The sequence below is a fragment of the Zea mays genome, chromosome 6 (assembly GCF_902167145.1).
Source record: "Zea mays cultivar B73 chromosome 6, Zm-B73-REFERENCE-NAM-5.0, whole genome shotgun sequence".
NCBI lineage: Eukaryota > Viridiplantae > Streptophyta > Magnoliopsida > Poales > Poaceae > Zea > Zea mays.
The window spans coordinates 42653935-42674501 of NC_050101.1; the positions used below are offsets into that span (position 1 = coordinate 42653935).

Below are 20567 nucleotides of genomic sequence, written 5' to 3' on the forward strand. Positions count from 1 at the left end.
AAGTGAGTAGAGGTAAAGTTCCTAAAATAGTCCTTGCAAGGATATGTAATCCGTTTGACAAATCTTTATGTGCATATACTTCCAGAAGATGTTTTGCCTTATTGATACGGTTTTGCAAGGATCGGGGGAGCACATTTCTAAATTTAGCCCTTGTAGAAGGTTCGATGGAATCCTGATCCAGAAGATCGAAATTTGTCCTGATGACATTTGCTATACTCTTTTTCCTTGGTGAGTTTTTCTGAAGTTTCTCACATAAGGTTTTTAATGAGGCAACAAAGTGCAAATGCAATTTGCGTCACCATGTACTCTTTCTCCATATTTTTCCCACTGGGTTTTTGGGAGTTTTAAAGAGGCATGTGTTGGTCTCGTTATTCGCCCAAGGGGGGGTGTTAAGTAACCCTAGTTAGGGTTATATGGGCAAATACCGACTTTGCCCCTGAGGGGTCTCACATCTCTATATAAGAAACCTGTACACCCCTTCATATGATAGAGAAGAGAAAAAGGCCAAAGGCCCACCCCTACATCGTGTATCGTGTGTTTCCTCTGTCGTGCAACTGGGAAGGGATATGGGTCTTCCACGACTTCTCGCGCCTAATCTGCTGACGGGAGGAAAGGGTGCGGATCTGGTGATCCGTGATAACGTAGTTCTCAACAGAATTAACACAGTTCATCACTTATTAGTCCATCTAACATAGGTGGAGGTTTTGTTTTGCCGACAAACGCTAGCTCGTTCGAGCTAACGAGCTGGCTCATTAATAAATGGAGCTAAGATATTAGCTTAGTTCGTGATAAAATTGAAAATGAGTCGAGTCAAACTGAACTGAGCTAATCATAAGCCAAACGAGCTATTCTTTCCAGCCCTACCCATGTGCAGCCCTTTTGCTTTGGCTACTGGTAAAAAAAATAGTGGAGCGGGGATGTGAGGATGTGTGGATGCCAAGTGGGACGTGTGGCCCAGAGGTTGGTGGGCCTGTCTATCGATCCGTGACGACGTGTGGCCCAGCCCAGACCACCAGACTGAGGTTTCAGAATGGAGGCCCAGTATAGATTTCTCTCCAGCGACCCGTGGCTCGCGTTGCCATCATCAGAAAAGAAAAGAAAGGGGGAAAATGCCAGTGAATCTGTTCCGTATACATTAACGGAACACGCACGCATCTGTGTGTCCCGCTCGCCCGTCCAGCCTGTCTGCCTGTGGATGTGGTGTGGTGAATGGACCACTAACCGGTGGCTAGTGGATGCAATTTTTTAATTCACGATGATGATAATGCTAGGTTAATCGATCGGGATTGGGCCAAAATAAGGTAGGCGGCCCACACAGCTGATGCTGTGGATCACCCACTAATCTCTACTACCTACCACTACTTGCAATACATACACTAGTATCGAAATCTACTAGCGTACGTTGGTTTGGAATCTGACACGACTGGAGGGACGCGCGCGCGGGAAAATAGTCTGGACAGTGACCTGCACCAACGACAATGGCGCTAGCTAGGCTGCTAGCTGCATGCTCTTCCTCTTCCACCTCCTGCAGCACTTCTTGTTGTGGGCCCTCTCTTCTTCTCTCATCTCTCTCCAAGCATCCTACGTCTATTTCTCTCTCTTTAATCACAGAAGAAGATGCTGGTCGCCTGGGAGCTAGCTAGCTAGGGTTCCTTCCCACTATTAGGTAGATTCCCATGCAGGCCATGCACGCATGGAGTACGCATCATGCTTGCTGCACTGCATCTCTTTCTTGGAAAGTTGGAATATGGAATTGGTATGGATTTCAAGTAGTAATAGCTAATAAGGCGTACGTGTAGATGCTACAGAATATATAAGTATCGGTCGATCATCTATCGATATATGGATTCGGAGAGAAGCGTAAATTATTATATATATTCTGTTAATTTATCACACTACTCGATCTGAACCACCATTAATACACACTACTCTCTCATCTCATCTCATCTCATCTCACCACCATGATCTCAGCTCGTTCCTCGCCTCGCCTGGATAATATATATGAGCTAGCAAATTCACAGAGCGCGTATGTACGTGTGTCCTCGCCAAACGATATGAGTCGCGGGCCGGGATCAGGAGGAGGAGTCGAGCATCTTCTTGTAGTACTCTTGGTCGTCGATCCTCCACAGCGAAAAATCGGAGCCGCAGTACTCCCACGGCGGCGAGGCCGGCGGCGGCGGCGAGGCGGCTGAGGCTGCGGCGGCGCCGTAGTAATAACAGTGACCACCAACAGCAGCTCCGCCCCAGCAGGCGTCCACGACAAGGTAGCTCATCGCCGCCGCATCGGCTGCCGCGATCTCGTTCCACAGCTGGTCCATGGGGAAGTCGTAGCACTCCTGCGGCTGCGGCTGGGGTTCCTCATCGTGCTTGGTCGCCGGCGCCGCGGTGGGCGTGGACGCCTCCTCGGTCTCGTCGCCGCTGCGCCGCGCTTCGTCCCGCCGTAGCGAAGACGACGACGACGACGACGATACGGGCGGGCGGCGGCACTCGGACGACGACGACACCGTCATCACCGAGGACGCCGACTCCGCCGCCGTCGACGTTGCTGCTGCGGCAGCCCTCCTCTCCTCGAGCGCCTTCTTCCTGGTCCGCGTCCTCCAGAAGTTCTTGATCTCGTTGTCGGTGCGCCCGGGCAGGCTCCTGGCGATGCGCGACCACCGGCTGCCCCACTGCGCGTGGAGCTCCACGATGCGGCGCTCCTCATCGGCCGTGATGCGGCCGCGCCGGAGCCCCGGGTGGAGGTAGTTCACCCACCGGAGGCGGCAGCTCTTGCCGGTGCGCCTCAGACCTGCACGCACGTCGCCGTCCGTATCCACAAGAGCCGCACGCAGATACGCGACAAAGATGAGGAGGAAGAAGAAGAAGCAAACGGTTAAGAACACTGCTAGCTGCTCGATCGAGGCCGACCGACCCTCCTCGTGCATGCGGAGTTGCATGGAGGCGGATCGGTCGACGCACCCGCCACCGCGCAAACCTGACACCTTTGCTAAGAAATCCCATCGGCGTTCGCCGAACAGGCGCACGAACCGTACCAGCTGCTCGTCCTCCTCGTCCGTCCACGGGCCCTTCCTCATGGCCGCGCCGCCCGTGCTGATGATGATCTGCTCGCCACCGTACTCTCCATCGCCATCGCTGTCCTTCTTGTTGTTCCTGCGGCTAATACATAGCAAGGACGACATGGTCGATCGATCGATCGATCGGTCGCTAGACCGTACCAGGCAGCTAGAAAGCAAGGACCAAGCTTAGCTTGTTGGATCGATCGATCGAGAGGGGAGAGAGGAGGAAGAAGAAACAACAGGCAGTGCTCTGTAGCTTATTGCTAGCTAGTTTGATTCCTTGAGCTCAGCTGGCCTCCCCTTTATACGAGGTCCACTTGCTGGGCTAGGGAGCGAGAGAGAGATAGAGCTAGTCAGCTAGCTTAGCTACAGAGCATAGTATAATGCATGGTGGACATGGCTAAGCGATAGAGCATCGTGGTGCGTGGTGACGCTCCTCAGTGCCGCCCGCACCATAGAGGCCATATATATCAGATCTAATTATTATCATTATCGTATTTACCTAGCATTCTAACTAACGTAATTATATATATGTCCATCCAGTCATAAAGTCAGAGTTTCGTGTCCTTATAGTGGTTCACTAGTACATATACAATATTAGTACTCTAAATCTATTTTTACTAGCCTTTAACGTTTCTGACTTTTGTCGATATGAATGAATGACCCAAGAAAATCGCAAGCTTCAAAGGCGTCCATTCTAGACAAACCATCACTATAAATATTTACGCCATCGATTTCTTTTTCTTGACAAAACACTACTATAAACGATTTTTAGAATTTTAAGCCCCAAATGAATCCAAATTAAAAAGTTTCGTCCACTGTCGGTGTTTGGTGCTGATTGTACACCATGGGATGTATCACGGGGTGCTTTTTATGGTTGGCGAGGTCAACGGTAGCTCAATGGTTCGTGCAGAACGCAACGTGACACAAGAATTATACAGGTTCACGTCGTTAGAAGGCGTAAAGCCCTACGTCCTGTGTGTTGTGGAGATTGTTTTGCTTTGGTCTCGAGGTTACAATGATGCACTACTAGCTCGAGGTGCCGGAGTGGGATGACTAAAAGATGGGATCTACTAGGTATGATCAGATGATGCGTAGGGGTCCCCAACCCGCCTTATATATGCTGATGGATTCGGGGTTACAAGTTAGTTTTTTTCCTCCTTATCATGTCCCCTGTGATCTCGAGTCTATTCCCGAGTCAACAGTGAGTCTTCGCGCTTTTCTTAACGGAAAGAATCCGCCTCCCTTCCTTGATCTCCAAGCTTTTGCACCATCTTTAGGCATCAGTTGGCCGATTGGCCCATAAAATCAGCCGCCCGACCTACTTAGGCCCTCCAACAACCCATGCACCGGATCTGCGTCATGGGGACACGGATATCTACCCCCCTCAAACCCTTGAGAGTTAAGTCGATTTTGAGAACAATTGGCTCGAGACTCCAAAGAAAACCTTGACTCATGTGTGAAGACCTTCATTAACAACTTATTTTGTTGACTTTGAGTTAAAATCAACTCGAAGGTGTCACACCCGGCTTTAAGGAACAAAGTCAGGTGCATCTCATATATGCGCCAAGAAGACAACATATATAATAACAGAGTGTATAGAGATAAATGTCACAATAATCAGAGTATTTATTACATAGCGAAAGTCTTATTACAAAATCAAATATAAAACGAACTAAGGATCGTCATTGGCGCCAATGTCAACTGAGAAACGCCACCTAGATCAGATCAAACTCCTCGCCTTGTGGCTCCTCCTGAACCACCTGTTCTTCTCCTGTGGGGGTGGGGGTGTGAGACAGCAAGGGTGAGCTCACACATGATCATAGCTCAACAAGTTGTGGGGAACCAGTGGACATGAACTCACAAAGGTGAGAGTTAATGTGATGTGTAAGGCTAATCAATGACATGGGTTAAAGCTGAGCATTGCTTTTAATTAGTTGGTCAAAATTTTATTAGCAATTACTAAATGTAAGTAAATACCAAACCTTAATAAAAATAATAGAACAAAATTAATAATAATCCCATGCATATACAAATGACAAAATTGAATTTTAGTTCCATAAATTAATCATCAGAGAGTCCTGAGCTGCTCATGACCGTGAGCTCGGCTAGTATACCCGTTTTACACTCTGCAGAGGTTGTACCCTTTACCCACAAGTCATGTTACCCATCTGCCAAGGGGTCGCGACTCCCATACACCTCTACCTAGGAGGCGAGACAGGGCAACACTACGAGGCCTTTACAAAGTTGCACTAGCTTTCGAAAACCCGCTACAGTTTATGGGAAGAGCACTTGCAAGAATCCCCCGTCTGACCGCCATCGCAGCTAAATCAACCCGAGAACCTCCTTGCATGCAACTCCCCTACTGCCCTTGCCCCTTTCGGGTAAGGTAGTCTTCCACTAGCTTTCCTAATTAGTCAGCCAAGGGCATCCCATTAATCCCTTATGGTGGCACGTGTTACTCAAGTTAAGCTCTATGTTCCAATTAACATTAATGATCTTGACATGAACATAAATAGAATAACAAAAGAATTGGAACATAGATATAATAAATGATTATCCCAAAACCATGTAAAGCAATAGCAAAACTACCCAAGTGATTCAGGGGTAAACAAGGTATTGAGATAAACAATCTAGGGTGACCTATCGGGCCCCATCAAAATTAACCTATGCATGAATAAATGGTATTAAAGAACATTATTGGGTAAAAAGTGGTCAAGGGCACAACTTGCCTTCAATGAGCTCCTGCTCAGCTACTTCTATCTGCTGCTCACCAGGATCCTCAGTCACGGGCTCTTCTACTCGCCACAATACAAACAAGCACATTATATATAGAGAAAATTAACATCACACCAAACATATAAACAAAATACACAGTAATAATCTACACATTAAAATAAAGTCCTAGAAACAGGAATCATACTCTTTGGAGTTATAGATTTTAAGATATGAATTTACAAAGGTTTTATGTGCTTGAAATGTGATTCTGTGAGAAATAAATTTTACTACTGTTTTCATGACAAAACAGAGACTCTAAGTGATAGAAAATAATGTTACTAAAATTTAGAAAGTGGAATGAATTAATTTGGAGTTCATATGCATTTTCTATGAATTATACAAGTTATAGTAATTATTTTTGCATTAAAAATCTATTTCTAATTACTTTTCTCTGATTTTCCAACTTTCCGGACTAGGCCTCAATAACTGTGAAGCGCAGGGGTCTCGGGGTAAATAATATTAAGGCTCATTCTACTCTGTGGTAGGACTGCGGGTTGGTTTATAGAAAATCCGAGGACTCTTTAGCAAAACAACCAGTCGAACGGGTATCGGCCAAGGTGGGCCATTGGATTACGCACAAACGGCGCGGATTAGACCGAGTCACCAGCGAAGCTGTACGCGGCACAGACCGTCCAATCCGCGACCTATGGCGCAGATTTAATTATTATGGAGTCGCTCTGCTCCACCCGATCCACAATCAAGCACCACGATCTAATCTAGCGGGAAGGGTATGTGGATCCTAATCTGGACCGTTCACTCCTAAATCAATGACGCAACCCTTTGCCTACCCCGACGGCGTGGACGAACAGGGCGATACGGCGGCGCAAGTTCTTCCCCGCGGCGGAGCGCCACCGTCGCAACACGAATCCCCCCTCTGGTGTTCCAAAACCCGATCCAACTACTACTACACGATGCGGGGAAAGAAACGAGTCATTGAGAGAGGGTAGTACCGACTAGACTGGCTCGGAGTTCTCTGCTCGCGGCGATGGTGATGCAGCGGCGCAGGAGTTGACGATGGCGAGAAATCCCCGCTGCCCCGGTTGCCGATCCCGCACGGAGATGCCCCAAACCCTTTCGGCAAGCCCAAGGGAAGCTCCACGATAAAACCCGGCGCCAGGGTGCACGAATTCGGGGTCACGGCCGCGGCGCGTCGACGACGATTTCTAGCGGCGGTGAACTGGATGCGGAGGCGCTAGTCTACGGTTGCGGAGTTCAAAGCAGACGCGCTAGGTTCGTGCGGTTTTAGGATTTAGGGTTCACGGGCAAGCACGACATTTAACGTCCCGATCCCACGGACTCGGAGCCACGGCCAGCAGCTCCAGAAGAAGGGGGAGGAGACCGCCCGCCATGCACGGGATTCAGTTGAGGAAGAAGCTGACGACGCCGGCCCACAGGCCAGTGGGCGAGAAAACAGAAAGGCGGAACAACGTCGGAGTTGCAGAGGGCGGCTAGCAAAGGTGGTCTGCCAGACAGTGTATCCCGCTCTCATGTACCGCGCGCGCGCGACTGATTCGCCGGGCCCACGCGCCAATGCGAGAACGCGGTAGTAGGTTGTCTGCTTGGCGCGGAGGGACTAGGTGGGCCAGAATGCAACCAGCGAGCCCATTAACCGTTTTTCCCTTTTTCATTTTTCTTTTGTTTTTCTCTTTTTCTTTTCTCTAATCCCAAATCCAACTTGAATTCAAATTTACATTCAAACCTTGTGCCAAATTTATCTTCAAGTTATATTGTGACCTTAAGCTACTAATTTTGGATATATATAAACTTCCTTTATATTTTATAAACCTTCTCTTTTTCAAACTCTCAAATTAGGTCTTAAATCCTTGCTTTTGTCACTAATTTATTTCTATTAGTAGTATTAATCTTTTCATTAAATGCACAAACAATAAACTCGAGCATGTTGCATGATTTAAGGGTATATATTTTTATTATTTATTTATTGTTTGAATATGGTGTTCACATGTGATGATAAGTAATTTCAACACACACATAAAATATAGGAAAATGACTTTTCTCCTCTTTTATCATATATTACAAACTGGGTGTTACAAATCCTACCACCCTTAAAAATAATCTCGTCCTCGAGATTTAAGAAGAATTAGAGAAAAGGTGGGAAAAATCTATGCGAAGCTCTTCTTCTCTCTCCCAAGTAGCTTCATCTTCGCCATGGTGACTCCATTGCACTTTGCACATCTTTATCACCTTATTCCTTGTAACTCTAGTCAACGTGTCAAGAATCTTGACAGGATACTCCATGTAAGTCAAATCACCCTGAACACTGAGCTCTTCCATTGGTAACTGTTCCTCCGGGACACAGAGACACTTCTTAAGTTGAGACACATGAAATACATTATGCACATCAGATAGAGTAGCAGGTAGCTCGAGTTGGTATGCCATCTCTCCAACTCGCCTAAAGATCATGAATGGTCCAATAAAGCGAGGGGACAATTTGCCCTTAACTCTGAATGTCCTCATTCCACAAAGTGGTGACACCTTGAGGTAAACATAATCTCCTTCCTCAAATTCCAGAGGTCTCCTTCTATTATCATGTTAGCTCTTTTGTCTGGTTTGAGCTACCCTCAAATTTTCTCGAATTATACGGACTTGTTCTTCTGCTTCTTGAATCAGTTCAGGCCCAAAGAACTGTCTTTCTCTAGTCTGGTCCCAATATAGAGGAGTCCTGCACTTCCTCCCATATAAAGCTTCAAAAGGTGATATCTTCAGACTGGCCTGATAGCTATTATTATAAGAGAACTTAGCATAAGGTAGACTTTTATCCCAACTTCCTCCATGCTGAAGGGCACAAGCTCTCAACATATCTTCCAAAACTTGATTAGTCCTTTCGGTTTGTCCATCAGTCTGAGGGTGATAAGCCGTACTAAAATTCAACTTTGTATTCATATTCTCATGAAAGCTTCTCCAAAATCTTGAGGTAAACTATGAACCTCGATCGGACACGATCTTCTTTGGTACTCCATGTAAACACACAATCCGAGCCATATATAACTCTGCCAGCTGAGAACCTTTATAAGTAGTCTTGACAAGAATGAAGTGTGCCACTTTAGTCAATCTATCCACGATCACCCATATAGCATCATATCCTTTCTGGGTGCGAGGCAATCCAGTAATGAAATCCATACCAATCTCTTCCCACTTCCACTCAGGTATCTTCAGTGGGTGCAGTAGTCCAGCTGGCCTCTGGTGTTCAGCCTTAACTCTTTGACACACATCGCACATAGCCACATGTGCAACCACATCTCCCTTCAATCCATACCACCAATATTTCTGCTTCAAATCCTGATACATCTTGGTACTACCAGGATGAATTGAATAATCCGAGTCATGGGCCTCCTTTAGAATAGTCTCACGAAGGCTTTCAATATCAGGAACACATATCCTGTCCTTGAACCATACGGTGCCTTGCTCATCTTCCGTGAATTCTGGACCTCGACCTTCAGTAATCAGATCCTTAACCTCTTGTATTTTAGCATCACCAATGTGACCTTTACGGATTTCTTGTTCCAAAGTAGGTTCCACATCAATAGTAACACCTTCAGTGTGAGCAACTATCCCCAGGTTAAGTCTCCTGAAATCCTCATCAATCTCATCGGGTAGCTGGGCAACAACAGCTGAATGAACATGCTCCTTTCGACTCAAGGCATCTGCAACCAAATTTTCCTTGCCCGGGTGATAGTGAATCTCCAAATCATAGTCCTTAATAAGCTCCAACCAACGGCGTTGCCTAAGGTTCAGATCCTTCTGAGTGAATATATACTTCAAACTATTATGATTCGTATATACTTGTCACTTGGTTCCCATAATGTAGTGTCTCCAAATCTTAAGCGCATGCACAACGGCCGCCAGTTCTAAGTCATGAGTGGGGTAGTTCAATTCATGTTTCCACAACTGACGAGACGCATAGGCGATCACATGTCCTTCTTGCATGAGCACACATCCTAATCCTTGGCCACATGCATCACAATAAATGTCAAATCCCTTCTGTAGATCTGGCATAATCAACACTGGTGGTGACGTCAATCTCTTCTTTAATTGATCAAAGCTGTCTTGGCATTTCTCATCCCACTTGAACTCTCTTCCCTTCTCCAGAAGCGAGGTCATAGGCTTGGCAATCTTAGAGAATCCTTTAATAAATCTCCGATAATATCCTGCAAGCCCCAAGAAACTCCGAATCTCAATGACGGTAGTGGGTACTCCCCACTCCATTATCTCCTTGACTTTAGCAGGATCCACTGATATTCCGCCATTAGAAATGATATGTCCAAGAAATGGCACCTCACCAATCCAAAACTCGCACTTGCTAAACTTGGCATAGAGTTGGTTATCTCGTAGCTTCTGTAGCACCAATCTCAGATGTTCCTCATGATCACTATTACTATTTGAATAGATAAGAATATCGTCGATGAATACCACGACGAATCTGTCTAAATACTCCATAAACACCTTATTCATCAAGTTCATAAAATAGCTGGTGCATTAGTTAGTCCAAATGACATAACGATGAACTCATATAAACCGTATCGGGTCGAGAAATCCATCTTGGAAATATCCGATGGCCTAATCTTCATTTGATGGTAACCCGATCGGAGATCAATCTTCGAGAATACCCTTGCACCTCTCATCTGATCAAATAAATCTTCAATGCGGGGTAATGGATACTTGTTCTTCATAGTGACATCACTTGCAATCTATCTTTCTTCTGTACAAATAGAACTAGTGCTCCCCCAAGGTGAGGAATTCGAACAAACGTACCTAGCCCCTTGTAATTCTGTTAACTGCTTCTTCAGTCCCTTTAACTCTTCTATAGACATCCTGTATGGCCGTTTGAAAGTAGGGGCAGCCCAGGTAAGGGATCAATGACAAACTCAATTTCCCTATATGGTGGCATCCCTGGTAACTCTTCTAGGAAGACATCTAAAAAATCTCTAACCACACGGATGTGGACACCAACAAACTTCCCATCTACTAAGAATGCCGCAGTCTGGTGGTGATAGTTACTGCAATTTCAACTTCAAATCTTTCTCCTTTTGAACTGGTGGGTTCTACGGTTCCCTTAGCACAGTGTATAAACTGTGTTTGCCTTTATTAACCATGACATACCAATGATCACGTCTATAGTGTTCTCTTCTAACACTATAGGGGTAGCCCATCTGGGTTAGGAACATAAGGTAAGAACGAAAAGATTGTAGACAAGGCGAGTAATTACGAGAAATGTTACTGCGGGGGATTTATTAGCTAAGTAGATTAGTGTGTCACCTACTAAAGCTAATACATTACCTTATGGTGGTACATGCTAAGATGCCCAACTATAATGTTTCAATCAATCAAAGAAGCAAATCAAGCATTTATCATCAGAACAATCAACCAACATTTTTAAATAGAGAAAATAGTTTTAATTTCATTTTAGGTTCCCTATCTCTTAAGAATGTCATAAAGGTAGGACTCCAAGGTGTGAAAACCATCTTGTCTTAGAGTAGAAAAGATAAGAGTAATCAGAGTAGAACAGCAAAAGGTGAGACATGATCAAGATAAGATAAGTATGGAATGAATTTAGAGAAAGGTGAGTAGGTAAGGGTTGTCCATTTCTATCTAGATTTCGTCCTACAGTCAACATTTCCTCTGATACCACTTCTGTCACACCCGGCTTTAAGGAACAAAGCCAGGTGCATCTCATACATGCGCCAAGAAGACAACATATATAATAACAGAGTGTATAGAGATAAATGTCACAATAATCAGAGTATTTATTACATAGCGGAAGTCTTATTACAAAATAAAATATAAAACGAACTAAGGATCGTCATTGGTGCCAATGTCAACTGGGAAACGCCACCTAGATCAGATCAAACTCCTCGCCTTGTGGCTCCTCCTGAACCACCTGTTCTTCTCCTGTGGGGGGGGGGTGTGAGACAGCAAGGGTGAGCTCACACATGATCATAGCTCAACAAGTTGTGGGGAACCAGTGGACATGAACTCACAAAGGTGGGAGTTCATGTGATGTGTAAGGCTAATCAATGACAGGGGTTAAAGCTGAGCATTGCTTTTAATTAGTTGATCAAAATTTTATTAGCAATTACTAAATGTAAGTAAATACCAAACCTTAATAAAAATAATAGAACAAAATTAATAATAATCCCATGCATATGCAAATGACAAAATTGAATTTAAGTTCCATAAATTAATCATCAGAGAGTCCTGAGCTGCTCATGACCGTGAGCTCGGCTAGTATACCAGTTTTACACTCTGCAGAGGTTGTACCTGTTGGGGGCCTTCGTCCTCCGAAGGTCCTCAAAAACATGATTTGACAATGTTTTCCGAGTGGATTATGTGAACAGGTATTTTCGGATCCAGAATTATGAATATGGAGCACGGCCAGGACGAAGCCTGAACCAGACGAAGGTCGAGTGTAGCCGAAGCTGTGCGCAGGGAAGCTTCGGCGCGATGGCAGAAGGGGGAACCGACTTAAAGATGAAAAGACTTCGGGGGCCTCGACAGATTTCCATAAGCCGTTAACAAATGTAATGGACATGGATGTAATTTTACGTGGGCTGCGTCCCGCGTCTATAAATAGATGAACAGTACTCCCGTACTGGAGAGGCTTACTTGGCATTTGTTTTTGGCATCACGCTCGTACTTTTCACCTTCTCTCAGGACCGAAGGTACATTTGTAATTTGGAATCATTTCTGTTTTTCCATGTTAATTAAATAGAGATGATTCTATGGTGATGCTTATATCATATTTCATGCTTTATGTGAGTCCTTCGTCATTACTTGTTATGTTTACGAAGGTATGCCTCTCATGACCTTCGTCCGAGACTCATTATTTCCCGAAGGAACATAATGCTTCGAAGGACGAAGGATTTTAACACTTAACACTTTTTATGTTGCCTTGTTCTTAACTCTTAGCACTTGAGAACAAGTCACCAACATTGGCGCCCACCTCCGGTGAACTCACTTCCACTTCGAGTCTTCGTGAACACCTTCGGAAGCTATAGACCTTTGCTATGGCGCCGAAGAAAGCTTCAGCGGCTGGGGCTGCAGCACTACAACCGCTGGACCACAACCAGGAGACCGTCTCTCTTCGGGAGGCCAGAAGCCAGAAGAGAAAAGCTGTTAGCCCGACGCTTGAGGAAGAAGAGCTGGACCAAGAAATCAGAGAGATGGAGATGCTACATCAACAAGTGCAGAGGAAGAAGGAGAAGATGGCCCGCCTAGCTGAGTTGCAAAGGCAAATTGACGAAGCTTCTGAGGAAGTTCGCCATCTCACTCACGATGAGCAGAACAGAAGGCCTCATCAGAAAGACCTTCATCAGGAGGGCTTCGTCAACGAAGACGACTGGTATGATAATTTCCATCAGGGAAATTTTGTTTTTGATGATGCTTCTCCTGTGTCTGCTGAGCTGCAGGCTACTCCTTGGCCTCCATCCTATAAGCCACCCCAGCTCCCCATGTTTGACGGCCACTCCGACCCGAAGCAATTCTTGATGAGCTACGAAGCAACAGTGTCTTCGTACGGGGGCAACGCTGCAGTCATGGCGAAGTCTTTCGTCATGGCCGTCAGGAATGTTGCTCAGACCTGGTATTCCTCCCTTCGGCCAGGAACAATCACTTCATGGCAGAAGCTGAAGGATATGTTACTGACCAGCTTTCAAGGATTTCAAACGAAGCCGGTTACAGCTCAAGCCCTCTTCCAGTGTATTCAGGATCACGAAGAATACCTTCAGGCCTATGTCCGAAGGTTCTTACGATTGAGGGCGCAGGCACCAACGGTGCCCAATGAAATCGTTATCGAAGCCATGATCAAGGGGCTTCGTCCTGGACCTGCAGCTCAATACTTTGCTCGGAAGCCTCCTCAGACCTTGGAGAAATTGCTCCAAAAGATGGATGAGTACATTCGTGCCGACAATGACTTTCGCCAAAGAAGGGAGGAGGCCTTCAGATTTTCTGAGATGACCAGGGGCTTCGGAGGAAGATACTACCCGAGGCATGTCCGTTCCATTCACAGCACTCAGAATGATGATAAGGGGAGTCAGCAAAACAGGCCGCAGTGCTCCTCACAGGCTTCGGGGCAACAACAAACTTCCTTTCGGCCACCAGCTCCAAGAGGCAGAGGCGCCAGGGGCTTCGGCGGAAGATTCGGAGATCAGCCAAGGAGACTGTTTTGCCTATTCTGTGGAGAGGGCAAGGGCCACACCACTAGGACGTGCCATGTTACAATCCAGAAGCAAAAGGAACTAGCCGAAGCTGCATCTCAACAAGCTCAGTCGAAGCAGGTTTTGCATACTGCTTCGTTTCATCCGCCTTATGTCCCACAATACATAGACAACCACCCTGCGGCTTCTGTAGCTTCGGCAAGTCAACCTCAAGCTTCCTGGCAGCAGCCTCCGCCTCCACCTCCATTGCAGCAAGGTCAACAGCCAGAAGGGAGTCAATACGCTCCACAGCAGAGGGACTTCAGAGAACAGTCCGAAGCTCGCACAGTCAACAGCACTGTGCCAGAGTCGAAGCACATTTATTGACATATCCTACCTTTGATAGCAGTCTTTTCTATTCAGTTTTATTTTCTGTGAAGCAAAAAACATTGATAGTTTCCATGTAATAATTTCGTTGTTTCCACGAGAAAAATTTATTTGATTCACAGGCCTAAGTTGCCGAAGCCTAAAATTTCTTCCGTTACCAAGAAGGACCTTCGGACTAAAAATCCTTCGGAGTAACAAAAAGTCGTTCTAAAGAACGCAGAGTAAGTTTATAAAGTCACAAAAAGTCGTTCCAAAGGGAGCGCAGCGTAAGTTTTCTGCTCAGAAGTCGTTCCTAAAGGAATGCAGAGCCTACAGCGAAAAGTCAACGCTGATACCGTCTAAGTAAAAGACGAAGAAGCTCCTAAGGGAGGCTTACAGCGAAAAGTCAACGCTGATACCGTCTAAGTAAAAGACGAAGAAGCTCCTAAGGGAGGCTTACAGCGAAAAGTCAACGCTGATGCCGTCTAAGTAAAAGACGAAGAAGCTCCAAAGACGTTCCTAAGGGAATGCAGAGCTTACGAATATATTTTATGTGTATCTTCGGAACAAATGTCACATGCATAACATAACATCATCACATCATTTTGCATAGCATAAGCATCATACATCATATCACATTCGGCAAGAGAAGGGGACACTCTCAACCTTCGAAGGGATGCTTTGAAAAAGTGACATTGAAATTGTATAGCTTCGGAATACAGTTTTGGGGAATATTTTCACGAAACATGGGCGAACTTTATCAGATCAATATCAAAGTTGCATAGCTTCGGAAAATAGCTTCGGAAAATGTTTTCACGAGGCATCGATGTCGTTCATCAGAATAATTTTGACGAAGGCTATCTTCTTCACGACGCATGAAAAGAAGGGAAGGTGTTTTTTCGCCGAAGGCTCAAAAGTGGTATGTATTTAAAGTTTCATGCATCGTAAAGAATTCAGTAATGAAAAGAGACTTGTATATTACATTCAAATGTACAAAGTGTTGCATAGATTACACTTTAAATGTTTTTTCCAAATAGCACCTAATCCTCCCTCAATACTGCTTCGGCGGCTGCATTCAGAAGTTGGTCAACAACCTTGTCCATGATAGTTTCGGCCATTTGATTAATTTCTTCATCCCCTTTTGTGTGGGGGACGGCAGATCGTCCAACAGTTTCTGAGCGAAGAGAACACTTCTTCAGTACTTTTACAAATCGCGAGCAAAGTTTAAAATGAAAATTACAACGCAACAAGAACGACTAGTTGGTACCTAACTGTCTTTCGGGCTCCCTACTCTTTTCGGCAGCGTCTGCTACTCTTCTAGCATCGTGTATACCTTTTTCGCTTCTTTCAATGATCTCTCGCGCCATTCCTCGGCCGCCGTCGTTCCAGATATCAGTAAAAAATTTGCCTCCAACTACGCTCGCTTCGGCCGAGGGGTCTTTGATGTCTTCGGAAGACAAGGTAGCTTCGGATTGAGCTAAAAATTTTACATGTTCGCAACCTTTCTTCTCTAAGACGGAAGCAATTCCTCTGGCACCCGAAAAAGCACATATGTCGCCACGACTGTTCAGAATCTCTTCGAAGGCCTCTGCTTCGTGGCTAATCCATTCCAACGGACCTTCGGGATTGCCTCGAGAGAAATTCTCTTCGCTGGAAAAGGCGCCTACGCTGGCGAAGCTGGATTTAATTTTATTCACACATTCTACAGATTTGACATAGCATTTCCCCTGAGATGTGCGAAGCTCCTTAACTTTTGATTCCAATTTGTTGACCATAAAATCACTAAGTTCTCGTTTCGTTTCCTCAAGCGCGCGCTCCTCTTTAGCTCTAGCCAGCTGTTTCTGAAGATCTTTAATCTCGCGTTTTTGAGCTTCGGCCTGGGCCTTTGAAGCAGCTTCGTCTTTTTTCACTTTATCTACCAGTGTAAGTAGAATTTTATCTTTTTCCAAAGCTTCGTTTCTCAGTTTGATAACTTCGGAGCGTAAATTATTAAACGCAATTTCATAGCTTTCATCTTCGGCGCTCTTTTGGGCTCTTAGTGCGTTGCTTAGGATCAGGCCCTATACGAAAAAGAATTCATATAAGAAAAAAGGAATGAGTTGCGTAAAAATAAGGGGATTTTTCAAGTGTTTAATTCCTATACCTTCAGGCTGTTGTACGCGAGGCTGTCTGCGAGATCCTCTTTCGTCATGGCGCTTAACCCAGCTTCAAGCTTCGGAAAGCCAATACTTCTGGCCATTTCTCGGCAGACAGATAGCTCTTTGTTGTCAGGCAGGCAGTATAAGAAGTCATCTTCATTTGTTCCATTGAATATTACTGCCCCCTTCGGATATTTTAGTTCCTTTGCATAATGGATGGCTTCATGAGTTTCTTCTTCAGATAGCTTCTTCCCCGAAGCATGTCGTATCATGTAATCACGCATGCTGGCAGGTGCTTCGGGGATGGCGGTGTCAGTTTCTTCAACTAATACTTGTTCTGGAATTTTTATTGCTTCGGCTTCAAAAGGTTGCTCCTTGCAGGGCTCTGAAGGCCCAGCTTCAGCTATAGCTTGTTGAGCCGAAGCTTCAGTAGAAGCTTCAGCAATTTCAACACTCTCTTTTGGAATTGTGCTTGAAGACTTAATTGTCTCCAAGACGTCTAGTACATTTACCATTCTTTTCCTTTTTGGGGTCACTGATGGCCCCTTTTGGTTTTTTGCTGTTTCAATATTTACTGCAGGACTCAAAACTTCTAATGTTTTTTCCTTAGTCGGCTCTTTCGCTTCTTCCATTTTTTCTGTGGATGGTGCTTCGGCCATCTCTGCAGTTTCTGGCAGCAAGGTTGGCTGTTCAGCTTCGGTGGCCGAAGAAGCTTCTCCGGTGAAATCAGGCACCGAAGCTGGTTCAATATAGCGTGGCCGGTGTGTGAAGACTTTTATCCTCTTTCTCTTTGATTCTGGCTCGCTAGGAGCAGTTGCAGCTTCCCCTTCTGCAGAGGTTGTGTTCTTTCTTTTCTGCCCTCGAGTGGGATAACGATAGTCAGGGTAGACAAACCCAATGGCATCGAATACCCGATTCAGTCTCTTCTTTTTTCGGCCTCCGAAGGCTGCTGACATTGCATTATCTTCAGCCTTCGAGTAGGTCCCGAGTAGCTCGTCACTTAAATTTTCAATGCTCTTCAACCAGTCATCATCAGGTTCAACGAATTTATCAGCATATTTGAATGTGTATTTCAGTCTAACTAGACCGCCTTCGTCGGGCTCTTTAATGGTCTCCTTCGGCATTTCCCACTTCTCCGCAAGTGGCCATACCCTGAATGCAATGTGTTCTTGGACCAAGTCCCTTGACCCAATAAACGAGCAGACTACCCCAAAGGCCCTTTGGCACTCTTCGGCGGCTTCGTCCATTTCAACCTTCGGCCTCCGAAGGCCGAAGCTTTGCCAAATAGGACGCATAATTATACCTTTGATGTCTTCTCGTCCTGATAAGTCATTCTTCACATAAAACCATTCTGTCATCCAATCCCCGGGCCATCTCTTCCGAAAGGTTGGTACGGGACAGCTTGCCCCGGACCGAGAAACGAAGCTGTAGCAGCCAAAGTTGTTATGATACTGTTCCTTGCCCCAAGGCTTTGTTTCATATAATAATTCATGAACATTACAGAAGCTTCTCGCGTCAGGCTTCAGACCTTGGCTCCTCGCGGCCCACACGAAGATATTTAGCCTTATAATTGCCTCAGGAGTAAGTTGATGAAGATAGACTTCGAAGATTTTCAACACCTCCACGACGAAGCTGCTCAAGGGGAATCGCAGTCCAGCTTTCAAAAAGCTTCGGTACACCACAACTTCATTTTCTTCAGGGTGTGGACAAGTTTTTTCCCCTTCGTCCGCCCTCACAATGGACAGATCCCGGAAATACCTCCCCCTCATATTAACAAGATGTTTCTCTTTGATAGTTGATTTACCATAAACTGAATGGCTTGGTCGCCAGGGGCGATCTTCGGAGTCTTCGCCACCGCTGTCCACATCATAACTTTCACTGTCACCAGTATCTTCAGACAGTCCCTCCAGAATTTCCTTGGTAATCTTTTCTGTGTTGGACTTCGACATGGCTATAAGAAACCCTAGGTTCTTCTCCTCATCAAGACTCACCTTCATCTCAGCAGCAGCCTTCTTAGCAGCTTCAGACATCTTCGGAAGCGCTAAAAAACTGTTTTTAAAAGCCGAAGCTTCAAAGCTAAAAAACTTAGCAGTGCACAAGAGCTAAAAAATGAATGAGCAGGAGTGGTTGGCCGGAAAGCGTGCGAAATAAGTTTGCGGCATGGCCGTATTTATACGCTTGATGCGTTGAAAGTTGAAAGACCCCACTTGTCATTGAATGTTGCTATTCTAGCAAAGGGAAGGTGTTTTTTCGGACCTTCGGCTCAAGGCCTTCGTCCATATCGCAATCTGAATTTATTATTTACAAATTAATATTGCGAGGGGCTACTGTTGGGGGCCTTCGTCCTCCGAAGGTCCTCAAAAACATGATTTGACAATGTTTTCCGAGTGGATTATGTGAACAGGTATTTTCGGATCCAGAATTATGAATATGGAGCACGGCCAGGACGAAGCCTGAACCAGACGAAGGTCGAGTGTAGCCGAAGCTGTGCGCAGGGAAGCTTCGGCGCGATGGCAGAAGGGGGAACCGACTTAAAGATGAAAAGACTTCGGGGGCCTCGACAGATTTCCATAAGCCGTTAACAAATGTAATGGACATGGATGTAATTTTACGTGGGCTGCGTCCCGCGTCTATAAATAGATGAACAGTACTCCCGTACTGGAGAGGCTTACTTGGCATTTGTTTTTGGCATCACGCTCGTACTTTTCACCTTCTCTCAGGACCGAAGGTACATTTGTAATTTGGAATCATTTCTGTTTTTCCATGTTAATTAAATAGAGATGATTCTATGGTGATGCTTATATCATATTTCATGCTTTATGTGAGTCCTTCGTCATTACTTGTTATGTTTACGAAGGTATGCCTCTCATGACCTTCGTCCGAGACTCATTATTTCCCGAAGGAACATAATGCTTCGAAGGACGAAGGATTTTAACACTTAACACTTTTTATGTTGCCTTGTTCTTAACTCTTAGCACTTGAGAACAAGTCACCAACAGTACCCTTTACCCACAAGTCATGTTACCCTTCTGCCAAGGGGTCGCGACTCCCATACACCTCTACCTAGGAGGCGAGGCAGGGCAACACTACGAGGCCTTTACAAAGTTCCACTAGCTTCCGAAAACTCGCTATAGTTTATGGGAAGAGCACTTGCAAGAATCCCCCGTCTGACCGCCATCGCAGCTAAATCAACCCGAGAACCTCCTTGCATGCAACTCCCCTACTGCCCTTGCCCCTTTCGGGTAAGGTAGTCTTCCACTAGCTTTCCTAATTAGTCAGCCAAGAGCGTCCCATTAATCCCTTATGGTGGCACATGTTACTCAAGTTAAGCTCTATGTTCCAATTAACATTAATGATATTGACATGAACATAAATAGAATAACAAAAGAATTGGAACATAGATATAATAAATGATTATCCCAAAACCATGTAAAGCAATAGCAAAACTACCCAAGTGATTCAGGGGTAAACAAGGTATTGAGATAAACAATCTAGGGTGACCTATCGGGCCCCATCAAAATTAACCTATGCATGAATAAATGGTATTAAAGAACATTATTGGGTAAAAAGTGGTCAAGGGCAAAACTTGCCTTCAATGAGCTCCTACTCAGCTACTTCTATCTGCTGTTCACCAGGATCCTCAGTCACGGGCTCTTCTACTCGCCACAATACAAACAAGCACATTATATATAGAGAAAATTAACATCACACCAAACATATAAACAAAATACACAGTAATAATCTACACATTAAAATAAAGTCCTAGGAACAGGAATCATACTCTTTGGAGTTATAGATTTTAAGATATGAATTTACAAAGGTTTTATGTGCTTGAAATGTGATTCTGTGAGAAATAAATTTTACTACTGTTTTCATGACAAAACAGAGACTCAAGTGATAGAAAATAATGTTACTAAAATTTAGAAAGTGGAATGAATTAATTTGGAGTTCATATGCATTTTTTATGAATTATACAAGTTATAATAATTATTTTTGCATTAAAAATCTATTTCTAATTACTTTTCTCTGATTTTCCAACTTTCCGGACTAGGCCTCAATAACTGTGAAGCGCAGGGGTC

At 45.0% G+C, this 20567-nt stretch overlaps 1 protein-coding gene across 2 annotated transcripts; it reads right to left on the reverse strand.

Moving 5' to 3' along the window:
- Positions 1-1851: 1851 nt before the first annotated feature.
- On the reverse strand, positions 1852-3333 carry LOC100272853 (uncharacterized). Of its 2 annotated transcripts, NM_001353547.1 has the most exons (2): positions 3033-3330; positions 1852-2788 (listed from the first exon to the last, which is right to left on the reverse strand). In NM_001353547.1, the coding sequence occupies exon 2, from the start codon at positions 2508-2510 to the stop codon at positions 2073-2075; it is 438 nt and encodes a 145-aa protein (NP_001340476.1). In that variant the 5' UTR covers positions 2511-2788; positions 3033-3330; the 3' UTR covers positions 1852-2072. The 2 variants fall into 2 exon arrangements, with proteins under 2 accessions (NP_001340476.1, NP_001340477.1); NM_001353548.1 differs by having other exon boundaries at positions 1880-3333.
- Between the last annotated feature and the right edge of the window lie 17234 nt (positions 3334-20567).

Coding starts and splice junctions, on each gene's coding strand:
- LOC100272853 (NM_001353548.1), bottom strand. CDS start 3,179: ATGTCGTCCTTGCTATGTATTAGCCGCAGGAACAACAAGAAGGACAGC.